Below are 21424 nucleotides of genomic sequence, written 5' to 3'. Positions count from 1 at the left end.
AAGAAATTTGCACCGAAAATACATTTGCTTTCCTTTGCAGATGAGGTATTTTTTATTTTTTTTTATTCTAAGTTTACCCTTCTATCATTTAGCCGCCTCCTACTGCGGGTTCTTCTATCTATCCAACCCTTTTTAATTAATAAAATAAGAGACTAGTTGAAAAAACTTTGAAATATGTAGATTAACAATAAATTTCATAAAATAAATATATAGAAAATAATAAATCATATAATAAAATAAATGTTTGTCACTTTCTTTTAGCTACTCATAGCACAAATGTTCTCTTTTTGAAAGGTTAATTATAGCAGTTAATATTTTTTTTTAACTCTTTCAATTAGAAAAAAAAAAACTCCCATGTACACTTAAAAAATTGTGTTAGATTAAAATAGTGCTCATAACCATTAGAAAAGTATTACTAATTATGAATTGTCCCCAAAAGTTTCATAGTTTACAAAATTTATAGTTAAATTTATAATTTTCTTCAATCTACTCTTTTTCTACTTATTATTATATATTTTACTCATTCATGTAATTGATTCCAGTAGAAAAAGAAGGCAAATAAGGTTAGTAAATATGACTAAAAAATTCATAAATTAATTATAAAATTCATAAATAAACATCAAATTTGTAAATTAACTACAAAATTCCTAAATTATTTATGTAGCTAATATAAAATTATATAGTGAAAGAAATATTTCTTCCGTTATTTTAGGTACTCATAGTACTAATGTTCTTTCTTTTTAAAACATCAATTATAGCGTTTCATTCTTTAGCTCTTTCAATTGGGAATAAAAATTTAAGATATTGTGTTAGATTAAAATTAGTGCTAATGACCATTAAAAAAGTATTAGTGATTACAAAATATTTCCAACAGTTTGAATATAAAATTATCTCTTCTAACTTCTCATCCGTCTTATTATAACTATAATTTCACAGTTTATTTTTAAAATTCATAGTTAATTTACAGAAAAAGAGTGATAAATATTTATTTTACTATCTGATTAATTATTAGGTACATAGTTAATTTACAAAATTCATAATTAATTTACAAATTTTATAATTAATCCACAAATTTTAAAGTTTTTCTAATTAGTCTCTTACTTTATTAATTAAAAAAATGGTTAGAGAGACTTTATAGAATAAAAAGAAAAGAAAGAGAAAGATGTATAACTAGAAGAAGATAAAGAAGAAATGGCAGCAATATATGAAGAGAAAGAAAAAGAAGGAAATGAAGATGAAAGAGATGAAAAAAAAGGCAGTGCCGAGTTAATTCTCTCAGAATATCCCATCAATATTTAATGAGGTACTAAATAATAAATAAATAAACATGAAGTAAAAAATAAAAAATTCATCATCTGCAAAGAAAATTGAAAATGATATTAAGTGAAAACCAAATATGCCCAAATGTGATTTTGCTGCAACTTTCCCAAAAAGTTGTGAAGAATGTGAAAGAAAACATTAACAGGCCTGCACACTTCGGATGTGCAATCCACCAATCAAACAGAAGCAAGACCTAACAGAATTGAGTGAATATGAGAGTGTTTCTGGATGATGCAGGCCAGAAAATAGTTCAATCTCCAGTGGTCCCTGCATATCTTTTAAGACAATTCAGCACAGATGAAAACTGGAAAGAACAAATATTGTTATCAAACATAAGATTAACTGTTTTCAAGCTACTGGTACAGGAATTTGGTGTTGTTAGAGACTAAAACACACTCTAGTGTTCCAAATTATGTCATACGACAGCTACAATAGGAGAAATACCAGGACTATCAATATACAGGCTCAATTAACCATAACTGGCTAACACCCACCAGGGAAAAAAATGTAAAGCCAAACATAAAAGTGGAAAAATCAACCATGGAAAGCAGTTTACAAGATGTAGAATGGATGTGAATAATTATGGATTCATGTCAAGTCCTTGACATAAAACTGGGAGAAGATTAAACCCAGAAGAAACTTGATGGTTGTGTGTGAATGTGCACCAAAAAGAGGCCATTTTCTTGTTTATGTGCTTAACCCCTGACCTCAACTATCTGGAGCTGAGGCAGCTGTAGCAGCAGGTGGTGGAGCCTGCTTATTTACGAGAAGTGGAGATAACGCCTTCACCACAATTGTCATATTGGGCCTGAACTCAGCTTCATACTGCACACAGAGAGCAGCCACTGCTGCAAGCTACAGGAACAGAAATAAACGACATGGTAAACCTTCAAATGTTGCATGAATAACACCAGTGATGCTGTCAATTAACTGGTGATAATTATTCTTCTTTTGCCAAAAACAAAAATATTTCTAGTTCACTAAGGTTATAGATAGGGACCTTGGCAACTCCTTTTGGTGGATATTCTCCCTTCAACCTTGGATCTACACATTGTTTGACCTTGTCCTCACTTAATCTTGGAGTTGCCTGTGTAAAGGATAAGAAAGCACATGAATAAATAGAGAACTTGTTTTCTGCAGTTTTCTTATTATGCACAAAAAGTGAATGAATATATTAGCAATGGAATCATCAACTCTAATATGACAACTGCTCACTGAATGGAGGATAAACAAAGTTCATTACTAGCATGGATGCTAGTTATTTGCATGTAGGTGTAGATCTCAAAGGTCTTTGCATTAGTAAATAATTTAATTTAGAAGAAGACCACTAAATCAGATTATATCCTTCCACTCATCCCCTTATAGGGTGAAAAGTCATAACTTGGCAAGCTTAAGATTGTGAAATCTATGATCGCCAATCTACACTTCCCAATCTACTGCCTCAGCCCTTATAACCCATGTAATATAATCATGACAGTCCACCAAGAATTGTATGCCAATGGCGTGTATCATGCCAATACCTTGTTTGCACACCCTGTGCCAGTTGGGAATGCTTAGTGTGCCACACGCATACCTACTAGTATGCATCTAATATGTTATTTAGATTTTTATATACATATTTTAAATTTTAATATATGTATTAAAGCCTACATTAGCCTTTTGATCTGTAGATAATGTTGTAAATGACTTTTTTTTGTTAAAGATATCTAATAGAAATATGATTTGACATATGATATGATTGAACACATTCATTAATTGATAATAGTTCTTAACTTTCGGAAAAAAATATTTATTATCTAGTAATTTCTAATTATTTTAAAATTTTAGTTCAAAGCTGTAAACTTTGGGTTCAAAATCAAATCATATAGAGTTAATCTAACATTTTTTTACACCTATTTTCACCCAATTTGAATGAATTTGACAAATTAATTTTGAATTTCTTAATATCTAGGAAAAGATTTGAGGGAAATCGAATTTCCCCTTTGATTCCTACATTTTGAAAAGTACTTTTAATAAATCTAGCACCAAAATATCAGATCTATATAAAATGACTTACAAATGATAAATTTAACTAAATTAAGCTAGATATATCATTTTGAGTGTTTTTTATTTAACTTAATAGATTTAGAGCAACACAATGAGTGTTGTCCGATACTATACCCATATCAAACAATATGAGCCTGGCACGGCCCGAAATAGGATTGTGCATAGCCCGTGCCGTATGTTGATAGATCACTGAAACAGCATGTGTCGATCGGCAGGTAGCATGCCGACCAGCACGACTATCCTTGCATTCCAGTAAGCATATCATAAAATCACACAAACATCCCAATTAGCCTACAAAATGCCATGAGAGATCATAAGCAGAGGAAGTAAATTTATGCTCCAACATATTCATTATTCTATAAAATTTCCTTGCCTACATTGTGCTAATTTTGAAGTCATAATTGGATATTCAAGCCTTTCCGGTTGGAGCAAATTTATGGTAAAACACAAGTTACTTGTTACAAATTGTTTACAGGTTTGGAAAAGAAGTAGATTAGAAAAGTAAAGGGTAGGTAGGGTTCTCACTCAAAACACTACTGACTAAAAGGAAGGAATGTTGATAATCAAACCAATTCATCTCTCCAGATCTGCCTTAGGAATACTTGTTTCTTTTAGCATGTAGCATCTCTTTTCCGTCCTTTCCTGTTCTATACCTAGCATTTATTTTATCACCTATCCCATCCCTACAAAATTCGTCAGTTTGACCCAATGGTGGATGCACAGCCATCCAAAGGGAGTAAAGCCACGTCACCATACAACAGAAAGTGATTCTTGCAAGTCCAATTGTCTACTGTATGTCAACCAAAAGGAAGAAGTAAACAGAATATGGGAAAAGGGATAGTGCATGGAAATGGAGAGGAAAAGTGGAAAACTGAAAGTCACAAGGAAAAATGGAGTCCATTGGAATTTAAGAGATTGTTCTTAGAAGATTCAGAGTTCATTGTTGAGTGTCTTAAATAACGAATATGAAAATACTCAAGCAGCTCACAGTAAGGTAAAGGAACCATTTCACATAATCTGTGACCAAAATAGTAACTTAAATTATATTGGTCGATGGAAAGGTGATGATAATGCAAGGAATTAAGACATTATGGCTGTTCCATGTTGCTTGAGTTATAAACTTAAGGTACAATAGATAGATGATGATAGTGGACTGAGGTTTTTACATTGAAACGTGAAACAATAGATAGTGTACATTCTCCAATTTACATCGTGCTCAAAGATTTCCTTGCTCTTTGCAGGTGCTATGAGGCATGCCAGCCAACAGTCACACAGCATGTGCCACGTCAACACACGGCATGCAAATGACAAGAAGAGAAAGGAACAAGCAGAGAGAAAGGGAAGGACAAAAAGAAAGAGAGAAGTTAAGGAGCTATAAACTTGATTGTTGTTGTCAAACAGAGGAAGACACCCTAGCAGTTGCATAGACTGATTTCTTTGTTAAAACTTAAAAATACTGTTCTTGCTTATTTTTTTACAACAACCTAAAACAAAACTGGTACATCTTGAATTAATGGTATCCTCTTGACTCCCAGCAATTTAAGGGGGAAAAACAAGCTCAGTTGCTCTTGCAGACCAGACATGGTAGCAGCAGTACAATCCTATACTTTTTCGTTGTATGTTTGGTCAATCAATGATCTAAGATCAATGCAAATCAAGTAGTATGACATCACATCAACAACTTTCAAGATTATCCAAGGTAAGGCTAAAAGGTACAAAGTTTAGAGCAACAACTATATTTTTAACTGAATACTGCTGCGAGTAGTGTCCTTATATGGCTAAACAATAATCGACAAATTTTCTTGCAACTTTTCACCTATCAGCAAAGTCAGAAATATCATCAATAAACAACAATTTAATTTCTTCCGATATGTTGACATTATCATATATATACCGTGTTGAGGAAGAAACAAGTGTTAATTCCTTATGCAATTGAATGATGTGTTGCCAGAACAAAGGTCTTGCAATCTATAAAGTAATCATGAATCATCGTCGATGAGCAGAGCCCGCATCGGCCTTTTATCTAATAAATGCATCCCTTCCAGAGGTTGGGGTTAGTTGCATGTGCCTAGTAGTGCCATTCTATTAATTCCTTTAAGTTTCAACCTTGCGACCATATTTTTTCCGAAACTCAAAAACTTTAATTTCACATAGGGTGTCGGTGGAGTCCTTAGAGCAACATCTGTCTATCCTTAGTCAGCATCATTTATGATTGAGACAAGAATGATATCTAATCATCTTCGAGCCCCTAACTTTCGTCTTGATTAAAAACATCCTTAGCAAATGCTTTCGTTGTTGTTCATATAATAACTAAAAGAGAGAGAAAGAGGGCGCACGAGCTCCCCCTTCCCCTCCCCCCTCCCTTACCATTATGCGACAAGAGCAAGAGTGGCCCCCTATAACCCCAACTTTTCTCCCTACGTCATTCTCTCTCTCTCTCTCCTAACCATGTTGGAGCTTTCACTGAGGATTGGACCACCGAAGTAGCGCCAAAGCAATGGGAGCTTATACAAAAAAATATCTAAATTTTTTGTGCTTGTGGCTTGCCAGCTGACAGCTTCAGGTCGCTACCACTTGTGCATCGAAACTTTGCAATGTCGACCTCGTGCTATTGAAGTTCTTACTATGAGTCCTTGTGGCTCAGGGTTGTAGAGGCAAGCTCCATGACCGTCGGTCGCGCACCACAGAAGTTTGGTAGGAGTCGTCGAGGTCACGTGGATGCTTCGGCTTAGCCCTTTGGCAGCATCATCACTATGGATCTCTTTTCCCTTTCATGATGACCTCCATCAAGGGAGATGAAGGTTGACCTCGAACTCAACCCGAGTCAAGCCTTTTTGGCTTTTTGACTTCAGGTCTTCGGGTTTGGGTTGGGTTAGTGAAGACCCAGCCCAAACCAATAAGTGGGAGGGCTGCAGGCCAACCCCAACCCAACCTAGTCTAATATGTATTAAGGAGTTGGGCTTTAAGGCCCAACCAGTTTGAGGTTTAGACCTTGGCATAACCCGATTATTAAAAGTGTGTGGGTTGCAGGGCTAGCCATAGCCCAACCCAACTCTTTGGGCTTAAATTAAACCATTTTATCAATTTAATTAATTTTAAATATAAGAAATTATTATACAACCAAAAGCAAAAGGTAAAAAATGAGAAACTTTATTGAGTCTAGCTTTTATGGAAGCTTACAATTTATGGACTAGTCGCGACATTAGCATTAGCACTTTTATTTGCAAATCCTGAGTGTCTATTTATTTTCTATCAGTATCTATGGATTGATCACAAGTCGAAACATATTTAGAGCACTTATGTGTCTTGAGCTTATACTAAATTCGGTTAATATCAATCTCGTAACATTTTTTGATATATTTGATAGTCGTCATTCAAAATGTCTCGACGCCTACGGTAGCTATGGGCCTAGCAAAAGAGAAATCGAGATAGGTTCCTATACGATTGGATTCCCCCTGTAAAATCGATATTTTCTTGAATCATATAAATTAGGACATTCATACCAAGTGGAAGTGCAATAACGTATGCAGCTTAAATTAAAATATATTATTTATTTATTATTAAAGGTGATGATTTTACTAGCACATGAACTAGAGATTTCAATTGATTCACCTAAACAAAGGTGAGAAGATTCACTCACATTTTATTCGTCTTGTATTTCAAACTTTTTACTTGATCACATATATTTCTATGTGCAAATTAAATATTATATTTCTGTGTACAAAACATATGACTCAATGTATTATTATACTTTATGTAAATAGCAATTTTAATCATCATGAATATTAGTGGAAACACATAATTAACATTTGGTATGACTTAGAGAACAATTCTGACATAAATTGCTTGGGACTTTCTGTGGTGGCTCAATTCTACTTGAAAATCTAGGAGAGTTCTATTTTAGATCACTGTAGTGACTTTCTTAGATAACTCTGGTGGAATTAAAGAAAAGTCTCAGATTAGATTGAAAACTTCCTGTGGTGACTCTAATCTTTCTTAATAGTTAGTGGAAGAGACATGGTGTGTTTATCACAATAACAACTCCTAGTGACCTAACCGAATCAATTATGAGGAAAAGACTTGAGCGTCGTCTCGATGTAACTTCTTATTGATATGAATCCACATGGCATTAACCCAATTTAGACATAAACATTATTAATATTAAGAAAGATTCATTATATTGACACGAAACATATTATGAGATATGATTTACACTATTATTATCTATGATGTGTAACGATCACCTTTCTAACCCCATGATCGCTGCAATCCAAATCCGAAAGACAGAATTGGATTCCAACTCTTGAGCAAATAATTAGAGTTACCACGAATCGTCAAGGTAAAGATGAAGATATAGATCCAATGGTTAGACGAATGCGTGGCTTTGGGAATGTGATAGATTTGGGATGGAGTACAAATCTATCAGATTTGATCGTGGAAAGGGTGGCTAAAATGTGCCCAAGGTGGTGATTGGCCTAGGGTAGTGGAAAGGCGGTAGAGATGGCGATGGTGAAAATCGATGTAATCGAAAGGAAATGGATAGATAAGTAGGGCCGTTCCTTAGGGTCAAGGGGTACGGCAAGACGAGGAGGTAGGCAGCGGTGGTCGGCCTAGATGGTGGCTAAGGCAACCACGGCTTGGGGCTACTCAAACAAGAAAAAAGAAGACAATCTTGCAAAAATAATTTGATAATCCAATATGACTAACCAGGTGCACACCACATCTATTTATAGATGGCTCCCTGACTTGACTAGACTTGGCAGTCGAATCAAACAGGCTCAAGTCCGACTACCCAACATAAGCAAAAGTACTAAACAAAAACACCTAGACCCGAGGACCTCGTCGTCGAAAATTTGCATTTGAATGCTTGGAGGGGCCGTTCAAAAGCCTTAAAGCTCCTTCTGCTATCGAGAAATGGCATTCGAATGCCTGAAGAGCGGTTCGAACGCCCAATCCCAATATTAATTATATTGACAATTGGAACCTTTATTTTATTCACAAGCAAACTATTAGCTATTTGCTATAGTCCACCATGCTTCGCCACCTTGTCCTCAAGGTATAGAGTAAGGAAAACGATCCATCATCATTTAGAGCTCACATATTGCCTCGCAGGTCTTAGCACCTCGTGCTCGTACATGATCTGCCCCTAAGTCTCCTCAACGCTCTTCTCCTCTATAGCCATGTCCTCGTCAATATCCTCATGGCCATCTATCAACATCACGCTTCTTATCGTCTTTGCGCACCAATGATCGGATATGAAGGTTATTCGTAGCGAAAGCAAATACCCTTTGCTCGTCGCTCCTCTACCTACGTAGATATGAGAGTTTGAATCTAAGGTGGATGGCCTCCCTTCACATCAGCTAAAGGCTTAGTAGAGCCTAAAGACCTAGAAAACCTGCTACTGGTCTCGGTATAGCAGCCTGCTCACTCGTAGTCATGATCAGGCAAGCTGGGTCTTTGTTGTCTTATCCAAGATATGGTTCCTTGCTTTTACCCCTCAGCTCTTTGCGCTTCCTCTCTATCAATATCGCATACCAAAAAGCATCATCTAAGGAGGCTGGACATAGATCTTTGACGTAGGTCTAGATCTCTCCCTGCAGCCCCGACACAAATGAACTTCGTAGTAGCACATCCAGCTATGTTGGATTGCATCTACTACTAATTTTCTCAAACTCCTCTTAGTAAGCACCAACAGTAGTTCGTTGAACAAGCTTACTGAGGAGGGCATCAAAATCTTCATATCCTTCGGCGCTAGAATACCGAGAAATTCTAGTACTTAACTCCTCCCAGTTCTTCAACCTACCGTTAGCAGAAGCCGACTTGTACTTAAAAGGGCAACCCTTCTAAATGAGAACTTGCTAGCAATACCTTGGCATCTTTCTCAATTCATTGAAAGGCAAAAAATTGCTCAACAAGGGTACAGCCACACCACAGGGTCTCCACCTTTAAATTTGGGAAGGTCAATGCTCATCGTTCGAATGCAAATGCCCCAATCTTCCATAGATGGGCGCCTTGTGCAGGTCTGTAAGGAGAGCATCCTTGGCCTATTCAATGATCGTCTCTCATGTCATCATGATGTGGTTCATCCTTTTTGGAGTAGTGCCACCCTTCATCTTCCGCAAAGTCCCTTGGGTTCTATTACTTCTCGCCCTTATGGCGTGGGCAGCAATGGTTCATTCCTTGGTGATGGGTTATTCCAACAAGGTTTCGATGGTGTAGGGACAATCACCCTAACTACAAATACATCGGCTAAGAGTGCCACCATCTTCTCTTGGGCTGCCTTTGCCGCTTTCCGTTTCGTCATTTCTTCCAACATACGAAAGAGTAGCATGTCCGTGGAGACACGTCTACCCTTCGGCCTAACATGGCCAACCGTAGGTGGTTCCGAGTGACTAGGCTTGATTGTATCTCTCAATTTTTCTTCTCACGACAATCTGATGATCATCCATATTCGCCATTTCTTCAAGATTCCTTCAGGACCTTATGCTCAACATTAATGGAGCTTCAAGGTGGTCCAAGGTCTGAGCTGCCATGATACCAATATAACAATCACCTTACCAACCCCACAATTGTTGTGAGTCCAAATCCGAAGACAGAATGGATTCCAACTCTCGAGCATAAAGTTAGGGTCACCGCGAATTGTCAAGGTTAAGATGAACACATAAATCCAACAATTAGACAAATGCGTGACTTTAGAAATGTGAGAGATTTTGGATTGAGGACAAATCTATAGGAGTGAATCGTGGAAAGGATGGCCAATGTGTGCATGGTAGTGATTGGCCTAGGATAGTGGAAAGGCGTTCGAACGCCTTAACGCTCATACTTTGGGAAAATTGCGTCAAACACCTGGAGGGGCCGTTCGAATGCCTTAAAACTCCTACTCTTAGAAATTGGCTTTCAAACGTCTAATTCCGAGATTGGTTCTTTCGACTACTGGAACTTTTATTTTCTTCACAAGCAAATTATTAGCTAATTATTACATGCTATTGTTATTACTGTTGTTATAAGCATGTTTGGTGAAATCGTCATTCTGTATCATTGGACTCGGATTTATTTGGTTCTTGAATGAATTCCATTCACTAAGCTATAATTATTGGCGCATGAATCTCTCTACATTTCAGGTACTGGTCAACATGGCAACCAAGCAAAATGCACGAAGACATTTACCTCCACTTAAAATTTACCTATTTTATCTTTCAGTTATATTAGTCTTTATATTTTAAACTATCTGCTATTTCACCATTTACTGTTAATTGATTAGAAATGATTTGATTGGATTTAGGTTTGGGTTGGGGAAGAAGAAGAAATTGGGTTTGTGTAGCGATCGGGGTTGAGGAATAAAAAAAAGTTTGGGTTTAGGTTTGCATTGAGGTTGAGGAAGAAGAAAGGTTTGGGTTGGAGCTAAGAAAGAAGAAAGGTTTGGGTTTATATTCGGATTGGGGTTGACGAAGAAGGGTTTGGGTTGGGGTGGAGGAGAAAAAAGAAATAAATGAATGAAGAAGAAAAGAAGGTAAAAGAAGGATATTCCTGTCCTAATTTAAAATATATTTATATTCTAAGAGCATATTTGTTACAAATCCCACACATAAACCATACGTGACTATTTTCAGTCAAAAAATAGAACGTCAATACAATAGAAAGGCAATACTACAATGCTCGATTAATTTAGGGGTCTAATTGTAGCGTTTTAAATGTCAGGGGGTGTTAGTGTAATTAAACCTTATTTTTATTCTTGTTATTGTTTACATAATTATGCATTTTTCTTATCATCAGATAGAATGAAATGGACAGTACTTAACATAAGAACAAATAATTTTTAAGTTTAAATCACATAATATTGTAATCTGTTCGAAATACATTCAGTACTGTCACTACTCAAATCAACAATAAACAGCTAGATAATTAAGCTTACCCATGTAACCAGACTCTGCTGCCCTCTAGGCATCGTATGATCCACAGGTTTCCTTCCTGTCAAAAGCTCCAAAAGGACCACTCCAAAGCTATATACATCACTTTTCTGTGTCAGTTGGCCAGTCATAGCATACCTGCATTCCATTGGCACATAATACTCCTTAGGAGATGAAAATTAGTGCTCTGAACATTATGCTTAACTATGTAACCACAAGTCAAGTTCTATCATAAGATGGGTGGGCATCAAGTTAGACTGCAGCATTAACAACATTGGAAACAATGAATTTTCTTTTCATATACACTTTTTCAGCTTTTTACATTAATCTTTTCAAAATTTAGTCATAATTAGGTTATGCCTCAATAAGGATTTGACGGATCAAAAAATTCATATGGGTAAATAGTTAACTAATTCAAACTTCAAACAAGATATATCTGAAAAAAAAAACTATCTATTTTACTTTTAGAAAGCCCAAATAGATAAACTTCTTTCCAGATCAGCAGATTTGGATCAAATTTCAAAGGTGTAGTTTAACATATAAAAATTGAAAGAATATGTAAATTCAAAAGCAAGCAAAGATAATAAGAGTAAGAACATATATACACGTACACTAGATATTTATGGAGAATTCAAAGATTAAGAATTATAAATGTTTTGGGCATGGAAGATTTTAAAGGCTCTCTCAAGGAAGAGCAGTGCTTAAATCTCAAAATCAGAAAAATGAAAATGATTACAAAGTTATGAAATAGATAGTCATAAATCTTGAAGATCAAGTGTTTTCTTTCTAATATATGCTACAACTTAATTAAAACAGGTGGACGATGTTTGAGTGAGTTGCTCATGTGATGTGAGCTTTTATACATGTTAGCTAATGGTGCACTTGTTGTTAGCAGGTCCTCTTTGCATTTCATCTCAATTGTATGCGGTGTTGTGATGAAGGTACAGAGTTTCTAATCTGAAATATACAAATCTGAATCATCTGCTTCTTTATATCTCTCTTATTCTTTAGGTATGTAGCAATATCTCAATGTTGACAATTTAAGACATCAACCATCAGTACTTTTGAAAAGAAAGAACTACATTTACTTTGATTGCATTGGCAACCTCAAGCATAACCTTTCCAACTTAAGTCCAATTATAATCTGTGAACGTACAACATAAAGCAATCAGGTGTTAGGTTCAAACTAGTGTCAAATATTAAATTGGTTGCAAATTCTCAAATTCAACTTAACTTACAAAAAAGAACTGCTGAAACTTAATCGAAATTAGATACTTCTGTTTAAAACCAAATAGATATAAATATTTATTGTTTCAAACAAAACTTCAAAGTTAAACGAGACTTACTCCAAATTTTGGTGCACTGTTTATGTTAACACAACTTCCCCCCAATCAAGATGTGTGTAGCCTGATCTTTCCAAATTTAATTGCATTTTATCTTTTAGGGAGGTGTGCGTGTCAGATACTTCCTTTATGTATCTGATTTTTCAAAATTAATAATAAAAAAAGTATACTTCTTCGACCTTGGGTACTTTTGACTTTTGAGAGTTCAACGATAAGTCAAATTAGAATTTCATTAGGTCATTTGACCCTAGTATTATATTATTGTTCATGATTTATGAATTTGAAGGGAATTAATATTAGGATTTCCTCCCATAGATGCACAATCAATTCGTGATTTATAGAACAATATTCTTGCTCTTATATAAATGTCTCACAATTTGCTATAAATAATTATAATTTTTTGTACATATATATGTGAATATATATATAGGCAATGTATCAGTATCCTTATTTTTTGAGATTTGTCATATCTGCTTATCCATATTGTCTCATATCCATATCCTATATCCACATCCATGCTTCTGGTTTCAGCACTTTTTAACATGAAGTTATAAAAAAAATGCTAAAATTCAATATATATATATATTAAAGTTACTAAACAACAAGGACCAATTACAAGCAATTATACGTCTCTTCCATGAGTGGGTCTTTTTCTGTTTTCATAAATGTTTTCTTGTGTTGTCAAGCCAGTGGACCCACTAAAATTACTTTCTATGTTGTGGCAATATTCATCTCTATAATCATGAAAGGACATCTAGTAGAGCATATAGATAAGAAATTCATACTTGTGTTTCTTTATCGCACATCCACTTGACAATAATGATACCATAAGATCTTGTTTCTTGATATTAGACTTTCCAAACTGCTTGGAATAACGCAGCACTTTATGAACAACCTTTGGAGGTCATTGGCTACAATAGTACCTCAAAACACTATGTGTGATTCACTTGATATAAATCTTTATTGATGGTTGCCACAGAAAATGTTTAAAATCAGCTATCAGGGGATCTTGATCACTAAATGTTAGTCTAGGTAACAAAAGCACCCTGGTACACAAGGCTCCGGCAATGCATGACCAAAGGTGCGAAATAGATTAAGAAAATATAGATTGTGAACTAGGTGAATAGGTGGTTGTGACATGCTTGGTATATGTCATGTCTATCCATGTGGGACATAATTGTCTGCTTACAAGCTCTAAATTTCCAACAAGATTCCTTATCTCCCATCAAACCCCAAAGTGTCAAAGACCTAGAGACATCATCGAGCTACCTTATAAGAGAAAGGAAAAGAAAAAGGATAGAGAAGGAAAGGGATATAGAGCTGAAAAACCACCTATGGACCAAAATGCTCAGCGACAACAAGGCAAGCCAAAGCAGAATTCTTTTCCTTATTCCACCCCTTCCTAGTCCTCAAGAGAGCAAGATTAAGGGATTGGTGAACAGGGAGGAAACGAGGAAGGAAATGGTGAAAGAAGATTCTTCCCTAGCACTCAAGGAAGCAAGGAAGGGGAGAAAGACCCTCCTTGAGAGGGCTGAGAAACTGACAAAAAAAATAGGAAGAGGCGGTGAGGAGAAGGATGACCCAATCAAAAGAGAATGACTTGAGGCTTCGTTGTTACTGTGGCTTCTATTTTCTGAATCAATTTGGTAGTAGCATAAGGCTTGTTTGGCATCAGATCCAATTCTATGAGCACGTGTAGAGTTGAGGAGGCCATAATAACTAAGCTATTTGGAGCATGGATTGAAGTATCGGCCAATCCTGATTCAAATTGCCGAAATGGATTGGCCAATTCAGCTGATTTCCAATCCAAATCATCTGAAACGGAAAGCCAATACAACCGATATGGCCAATATATATCGTTTTTTCAAACATTTTATCCCGAAACTGATACCTAGAACCTTAATTTGGAGGACGAATGAAAATGAGCTTAGTCAAAAGACAAGTGGAAATTATTTCAGATGGGATATTTTCTCTTTTCATTAAAATTCTGGAAAGCCTGGAATGGAACACTCATAAGTTCTGAGAGCAAAAGCCCAACTCTGTTCTTCCTGGTCAAATCTAACCTACATAAAGAGCCCTGAGGTAAGGGTAACGAATTTCAGATTTCCAGATCAAGTAGATGAGAGACAATATCCCTACCTGGGAAGCACGGATACTCCAATTTGGGTGGAGTATCCGTATCCGATACGTATCGGATACGGATACGGGCCGGATACGGCCCGGATACGTATCCGATACGTTTTCGAAGTATCCTAAATTTAAATAATTAATTTTTATTTTCGGATACGGGGTGGATACGGCTGGATACGTGTTGGATACGTTTCGGATACGTTTTGGATACGTTTTGGGTTTAATTGGGTAATCGGGTGAGTTTAATTTTATAAACCCGTTAAGAAATTTAACTTACCCACCCCTACCCCACCCCCCCCCCCCCCCCCCCCCCACCCCCGTCGTTCCACCCCCAATTTGATATCTCAAACCGTGCCCTAGCTCTCCCTCTCTCTCTCTCTCGATCTCTCTCGACGACGCTGCTCCCTCTCTCTCGCGACCACGCCGTCGCCGCCGCTCCCTGTTCTCCCCTTCTCTCTCGACAAGCCACCGCTCTCCCTTCTTCCTCCTCTCTCTCGACGAAGGTATGTTTATTTCTTCTCTTGATGAACTAGCTTTTTTTTTTCTTCAATTTTCTTTTCAGTTTTTCCTCGATTTCTTCTCTGAATTATTCATTTGATTTCTTCCCCTTTCCTTTTTTTTCCTTTCTCTGAATTTCTTCTCTGAATTGTGCAGATTTCTTCTCTGATTTTTTTTTTTCCTTTTCTACTTTGCCTTATTTACAGTTTAATTAATTCTGTATGATCACTTAAGTATTGCATGTCTGAATTTTTTTTCTTCTTTGATTGTGCAGATTTCTTTTCTGATTTTTTTTTCCTTTTCTACTTTGCCTTATTTACAGTTTAATTAATTCTGTATGATCACTTAAGTATTGCATGTTTGAATTTTTTTTTTCTTCTTCGATTGTGCAGATTTCTTCTCTGATTTTTTTTCCTTTTCTACTTTGCCTTATTTACAGTTTAACTGTATGATCACTTAAGTATTGCATGTCTGAATTTTTATTGCTTTAAACCTTCTCTAGTTGCTTAAGTATTATGATTCTGAATTTTCAGATTTATTCCATTATTAGATTCCTAGATTAGCTGGTTATATTTAATTTGAATGACATGAAATCATGAATTCATCTTCTTAAATATTAGTATACCGGTTAGAACTAATACTAATAGTTAGATTTTTTAATTGCCGTATCCTAGACGTATCGTATCCTGTATTTTGAGAATTTGCCGTATCCCCGTATCCGTATCGTATCGTATCCGTATCCCGTATCCGTATCCGTGCTTCATAGATCCCTACATATGACAAACTAGGAAATAAAGACATTACACAATCCATTTGAAATAAAACATTAGCTCCTTAGTAACTCAACCTGAAATACATATACTGTCAAAAGATTGGGAATGGGGGATATCATGAGATTGCGATTCTTAATTGACTCTTGTGTGAGATGAGGTCACATGTCATCGACTTAAAAATGTGCATCTAGAGGACAGAAGATATTTCTAGCTTTCTACAATATGATATTAATATTTATAGATAAGGAAAGTGATGAAAAAAAATGATGCATCATCTTCCTCACAATAATAATCTGTACTCCTAAGCAGTTAAATTATGCTAAACAGACTATAGGGAAAAATTTGTCTTTCAAAGATAGCAAGATTTACAGTTATGTTTCTCACTAGATAAAATGAAAGATTAAAGCTTTGACCTTCATTAAAAGGGCTACACATTCTAAGATTGAAATAATGGTAAATCAAAATTAAGGGTAATATTAGTTTGCCAGCAACATATTTTCATATGAAGAAAAAAAACATAATTGAGAGGTAAAGAAGACTAAATATAACAATCTAGGGAATTAACTCATTATTGATGCCAACACATACTGCATGATTATATGAGTTGAGTTATTACTCTGGTGCATGATAACCGAAGGTTCCTAAGACACGAGTAGAGTGAAGACGAGCAGCCATATCTGGAGCCTGATTTGAGAGATTAAAGTCTGCAATTTTTGCTTTGAAGTCTTCAAACAAAAGTACATTGCTTGATCTGATGTCCCTATGTATAATGGAAGGCTGAACCTTCTCATGAAGATATTCTAGTCCTTTCGCCGCATCTATAGCAATTCTCACCCGTTGCATCCAGTCAAGCACTGGACCTGGTTGTGCACCTTGGACTCCTTTCCTTCCTGTTATTCCAGAAAAGGATTAGGGCTCCCTCTAAGAGATAAGCAACCTGAGGATACATGCATTATAGAGAATGCCAGGTTATACCATGCAAAACATCATGCAAGGAACCCATAGTTGCAAATTCGTAGGCCAACAAACGAAAATTTCCTTCAACGCAGTAACCAAGAAGTTCAACAATATTTTCATGCTTTAATCTTGATACCATTGAGACCTGACATCACAATGTAATTGTGAGTGCTTAAGGCCTATAAAACAGATGGATAAGTAGGTAAAAAGAGAAACAGCATGACCTAGTACTATATACAAAACAAATAAGAGTGACAATCTTTAGCCATAACAATTATTAGCAGCCAGACCTGTGTCAGAAATTCAGTGTTGGAATCAGGCTCAGACGAAACATCAAGTTTTTTAACTGCAACATGTTTCTCACTGTCTAAAACTGCATAATACACTCTCCCATATGACCCTTCACCAACCAAAGCCTTTGACCCAAAATTATCAGTCTTTTCTTTCAGTTCTTCTAATGATAGTGCAGGCACTTCAGGAGGAGGTGTTTTGGGGGTTTCAGCTTTGGCAGCAGCAGAAGTCTTTGAACCCTTTTGAATTCCTGTAAAATGCAAGCAGAAAATCAAAGAGGAACAGAAAAGGCACAAATAACACCAGACAGATATAAAAAGAAAAAGATTGCAGCACATCAATGATTCAATATAATGGAACCACCTCCCTATGAAATTCAGAGTGGTGATTCTGCAGCAAGATAATGCAGAACACCAAATAGAGACAAGAAAAATAGAAAAGAAGACCAAGATTAAACATGCACATATATGCACAAACTACTTTAAAAGCTTAACCTGATAAAGAATGGTAATTTGTATACTTTATAGTCTAGTGTGTGTGCATATATGGTTACAAAAGTACTAAAAGAAACGGGTCACTGGAAGATGAGAATGACAGTTTGCCATCCCTAAGAGGCTTAAGATGTAGAGATCAAAAAAAGCCTTACCAATTGAAGGTTAAGAACAAGTTAGAAAGAGTACAGCCTTCATCAACGATCTACAGTAGCTCAATTTGCTTCCAAGCACCATCTCCAGTGAGAAACTACTGGGAAAATAAAGGTGGCCACACAAATCTTAAGATAGATTTGATTTGCATAAATTACTAAAACCCCACAGTATATGATCTACTAAACTAGTAAACAAGGATGAGCATGATCTGTTTTTCCTTGTTTTATGAGCAATCAGTTTTATCTAATGGTCTAAATTCTAAAAGACCAAAGAGTTTCCAAGATTTCAAACTCGAAAGTGCAGGTGTGCGAATACATCAGATACCATGTCGTGTCCATGTCCATCACTAGTCAAACACTACTTGGACATGTGTCGGGCATTTCTAAGAACTATCAGATATTTAAAAAATAAATAAAATAAATTCAGACACTCGGGACACATATTAGCATTATCATATGTGACTTGTTAAGATATCTTTGTCATATTGTGCACACGTTGATTCTCTCATGAATAGATTGTGCATACTTGTCTATATACATTATAATTTAGAAATATATTTCTTTAGATGTATCAATAATATATATATACATATATATCATGTTTTTATTTATTTATTTTGTTGTCTTAAACATGGTTCGAAGGATTAGCCAATTCTGATCCAAACCCGATCCCAACCAATTGAGTGGGATCAGGTGGGATCAAGTAGGATCAGCGGATCCAGGCCGATCTTGATCCAGATTTCTTCTTCTCTTTCACTATTTCTCTCTCTTTCACTCTTTCACTATTTCTCTCTTTCTCTCTCTACTATTGCTTCTCCGATACAGATATCTATCTCTAGCAAACTCCACCATACAGATCCAACTCCGACGACCTCAGTTATGTGATTTTTTTTATTTTTTTGCTTTCTTCCTATCTCTCTCTTATTTCTTTACTGTAGCTTTTTTTTTCTCTTTTCTCTCCTTCACTGCTATAGAATTGTTCTCGTTTTTACCTTTTCATTTCTTCCACTCTCTCTCCCCTTCATTGTAGCAGTTTTAAGCAAGTATTTTTTTAGTTTTTAGACTTCATACATGAGTAATTATTATTTTCTTATTTGTTTTAATTTAAAATTTTTTTCTACATTTTTAAATAATATTTAAATTTTATGTAATTAAAAATAGTCCAATTATATCCGAGCGACTGATATGGCCAATCTGATTGATTATTTTTTCGGGAGGATCTCTATCTTGATTTTTCGAACCTTGGTCTTAAATATATTGCGTCCTATTTTTAAAGATCTTCCATAAGTATCGTGTTGTATCAGTATCCTGTGTCCATGTTTGTGTTTCTTAGATTTTGAACTACCTTATATGGTGGCTCCAATTATTTAAACTAAACCAAGTCTTATAAACCAACACAAAGAAGTAAGACCAAGATAGGCCTGGACTTACCACCTCAAGCATGAGATTAACTAGATCCGCAACAGTTGCAAAAAAAAAACAGCGAAAGGTAATATTTAAAATATACAGATGCCCTAATTTATAGGAATATTAGCAAGAGTTAACTTTACAAAAGGCCTGTATCAATAAAATATAAGGCTCATACCACAAAGTACATCTACAATAACTTCAATTGGAACAGAATGGCACTCTGCAGTTACAATTCCTTTGAGCAAAAATTGTGTATTTTAAGCGTGAAGCAGTAACAAAGAAATATCATTGAGATGTTAGGTCACATATCAATGTAATTGCCAACATACAAAGGTGTCAAAGAAATAAGTTCACATAAGATGTGTATGGTGTTCCAGATTGAAGGAAAATCAGGCTCTGCATAATAACTGCATGGCACATAGGCCAGTCAATTCTGCATACATGTTAGGATGAAGGTCATTGGAGCATAAAAGAAATGCTTCCCAAGCTACTTTGTTGGAGGAGATTAGATATATTTTACTGAAATCTTAATTGTCAAATGTCGATTAAATTAGTCATTAGTAATCAGGAACGCAAGTAGAAAAGCATAACACTCAATAAGGTAATATTGTAATGAACAAGATTATGACCATTCATACCAAGTAAAACACCAAATAATTTAAGAAGAAAAGTGTTAATATATGTGTGTCAGATGTATTAGATCATCTCCAAAGTGAATATAGGATCAATGACAGACCTAACAAGTAACTGTAGAAAAGGATATTCTCATGCTCAAGATACTACAGTACAAAGCTCTTATCAATCATCAAGCACAAAATCTTTCATGTTATGCTAGCAAAATCATAGAAAAATTGTACTACAAATTGCTAATGTCATAGAAGTAGATATTTCTTTTACTGATTTGATTGTCAAGACCACTAAGTAGACACTTAAAAGTAAAGCACAAAAGAACACACCATCTATCTTGCTACCCGAGCTTTTGAAATACTCATTCTCATGTTCATGGGTAGACTCATCCACTTGACAACGACAGCAAAGCCAGCGGCGCATCATACACTTCTTCTTCAAACCTCTTCTTTGTGATTCAAGTACCTTTAAATCCAAAAATAATATAATCATTTATGAGATTGTGCGAGTTGCATATTCACGATGTAGCAAGGGATACCCAACAGGAATGTTTTTATAGAACATAATCATGCAACAGAATGTTGGCAAAGCCATAAACATGCTTTCAAGGTATCAGGGCTAAATTCATTATTCATAGGCTCTACAAGTTTATCAATTATGTCAATTATTAACTAGGGACGTTTAAAAGCTAGGAAAATATTGCAAGCTAGCCTCTCCACTTATCAACAACAAAGGACTTTTTTACTCCACTAATGGAATACGACTAAAACGAGAACATTTCCTAGGAAATAGAAAGCAAAATGGAAGCAAAAAAGATACAAGAAAGTTTCCTTATTTACTAATAATCAACAATTATATAAGGAAATGGTTCAACAGGGAATTAGAATTTGCCCAAAAAGACGAATCATTGGCGAAAGTCACGCCTCACGACACTGCTAAAGATTTCCGCTAGTAATTAAGAAAACCCACATTCTTACAGGATCCAAAAAACAAATAAAAAAATCGAATTTCCAAGTACCTCAAATCAACAGCCTACATGAAAAACAAAGAATCAACAAACCCCAAAACCAATCCAAGGAACCACAACCCCACAATTTTCCAATCAAGAAAAAACGCCTCAGGTAAATGGATTGCTTCCTTGCATAACGAGCCAATCGTACGCAGATTCTCCAAACCCCAAGGTCCGAAAACGAGCCCAACGAAAAGAATCGGAGGACGCACGCAATTAAGACCTGGCTCAAAAGTCCGACGAACCCATCGCAGAAATTCCAACGGGATAGAAAGCCATGGAGTGTGAAAGGAGGGACTTTTACCTCGAATCTCGCCGCAGGGATAGCTGCTCCTGGCTCTTGGGGTTAGGGCTTCGGGGAAGAGGAGGAGGAGGAGGTGGTGAGGAAGAAGGCGGTGGTGGCGAATCCGCGCTTTTGGAGGCCAAGCCACCTGAGCTTCGCATAGAAGTCCTGCCCCTTGTTTTTC

General features: G+C 35.9%; 1 protein-coding gene across 1 annotated transcript; it reads right to left on the bottom strand.

Moving 5' to 3' along the window:
• Positions 1–1625: 1625 nt before the first annotated feature.
• Positions 1626–21424, bottom strand: LOC140769013 (PTI1-like tyrosine-protein kinase 3). Its single transcript, XM_073109520.1, has 8 exons — positions 21262–21424; positions 20278–20413; positions 17265–17515; positions 16993–17119; positions 16634–16907; positions 11279–11411; positions 2321–2407; positions 1626–2175 (listed from the first exon to the last, which is right to left on the bottom strand). The coding sequence occupies exons 2-8, from the start codon at positions 20372–20374 to the stop codon at positions 2029–2031; spliced, it is 1116 nt and encodes a 371-aa protein (XP_072965621.1). The 5' UTR covers positions 20375–20413; positions 21262–21424; the 3' UTR covers positions 1626–2028.

The sequence above is a fragment of the Typha angustifolia genome, chromosome 10 (genome assembly GCF_048772165.1).
Source record: "Typha angustifolia cultivar Huaian chromosome 10, ASM4877216v1, whole genome shotgun sequence".
Lineage (NCBI taxonomy): Eukaryota > Viridiplantae > Streptophyta > Magnoliopsida > Poales > Typhaceae > Typha > Typha angustifolia.
The sequence above is the reverse complement of the archived record's forward strand: the minus strand, read 5'-3'. Positions and strand labels throughout refer to the sequence as shown.

Bases quoted from the DNA above. Each gene is read 5' to 3' on its own strand.
- LOC140769013 (XM_073109520.1), bottom strand. From the start codon at position 20,374: ATGATGCGCCGCTGGCTTTGCTGTCGTTGTCAAGTGGATGAGTCTACC. The intron at 17,120-17,264 runs GTCTGGCTGCTA...TTGTGATGTCAG, and splicing joins ACACTGAATTTCTGACACAG to GTCTCAATGGTATCAAGATT. The intron at 2,176-2,320 runs GTCCCTATCTAT...CTGTTCCTGTAG, and splicing joins CACCAAAAGGAGTTGCCAAG to CTTGCAGCAGTGGCTGCTCT.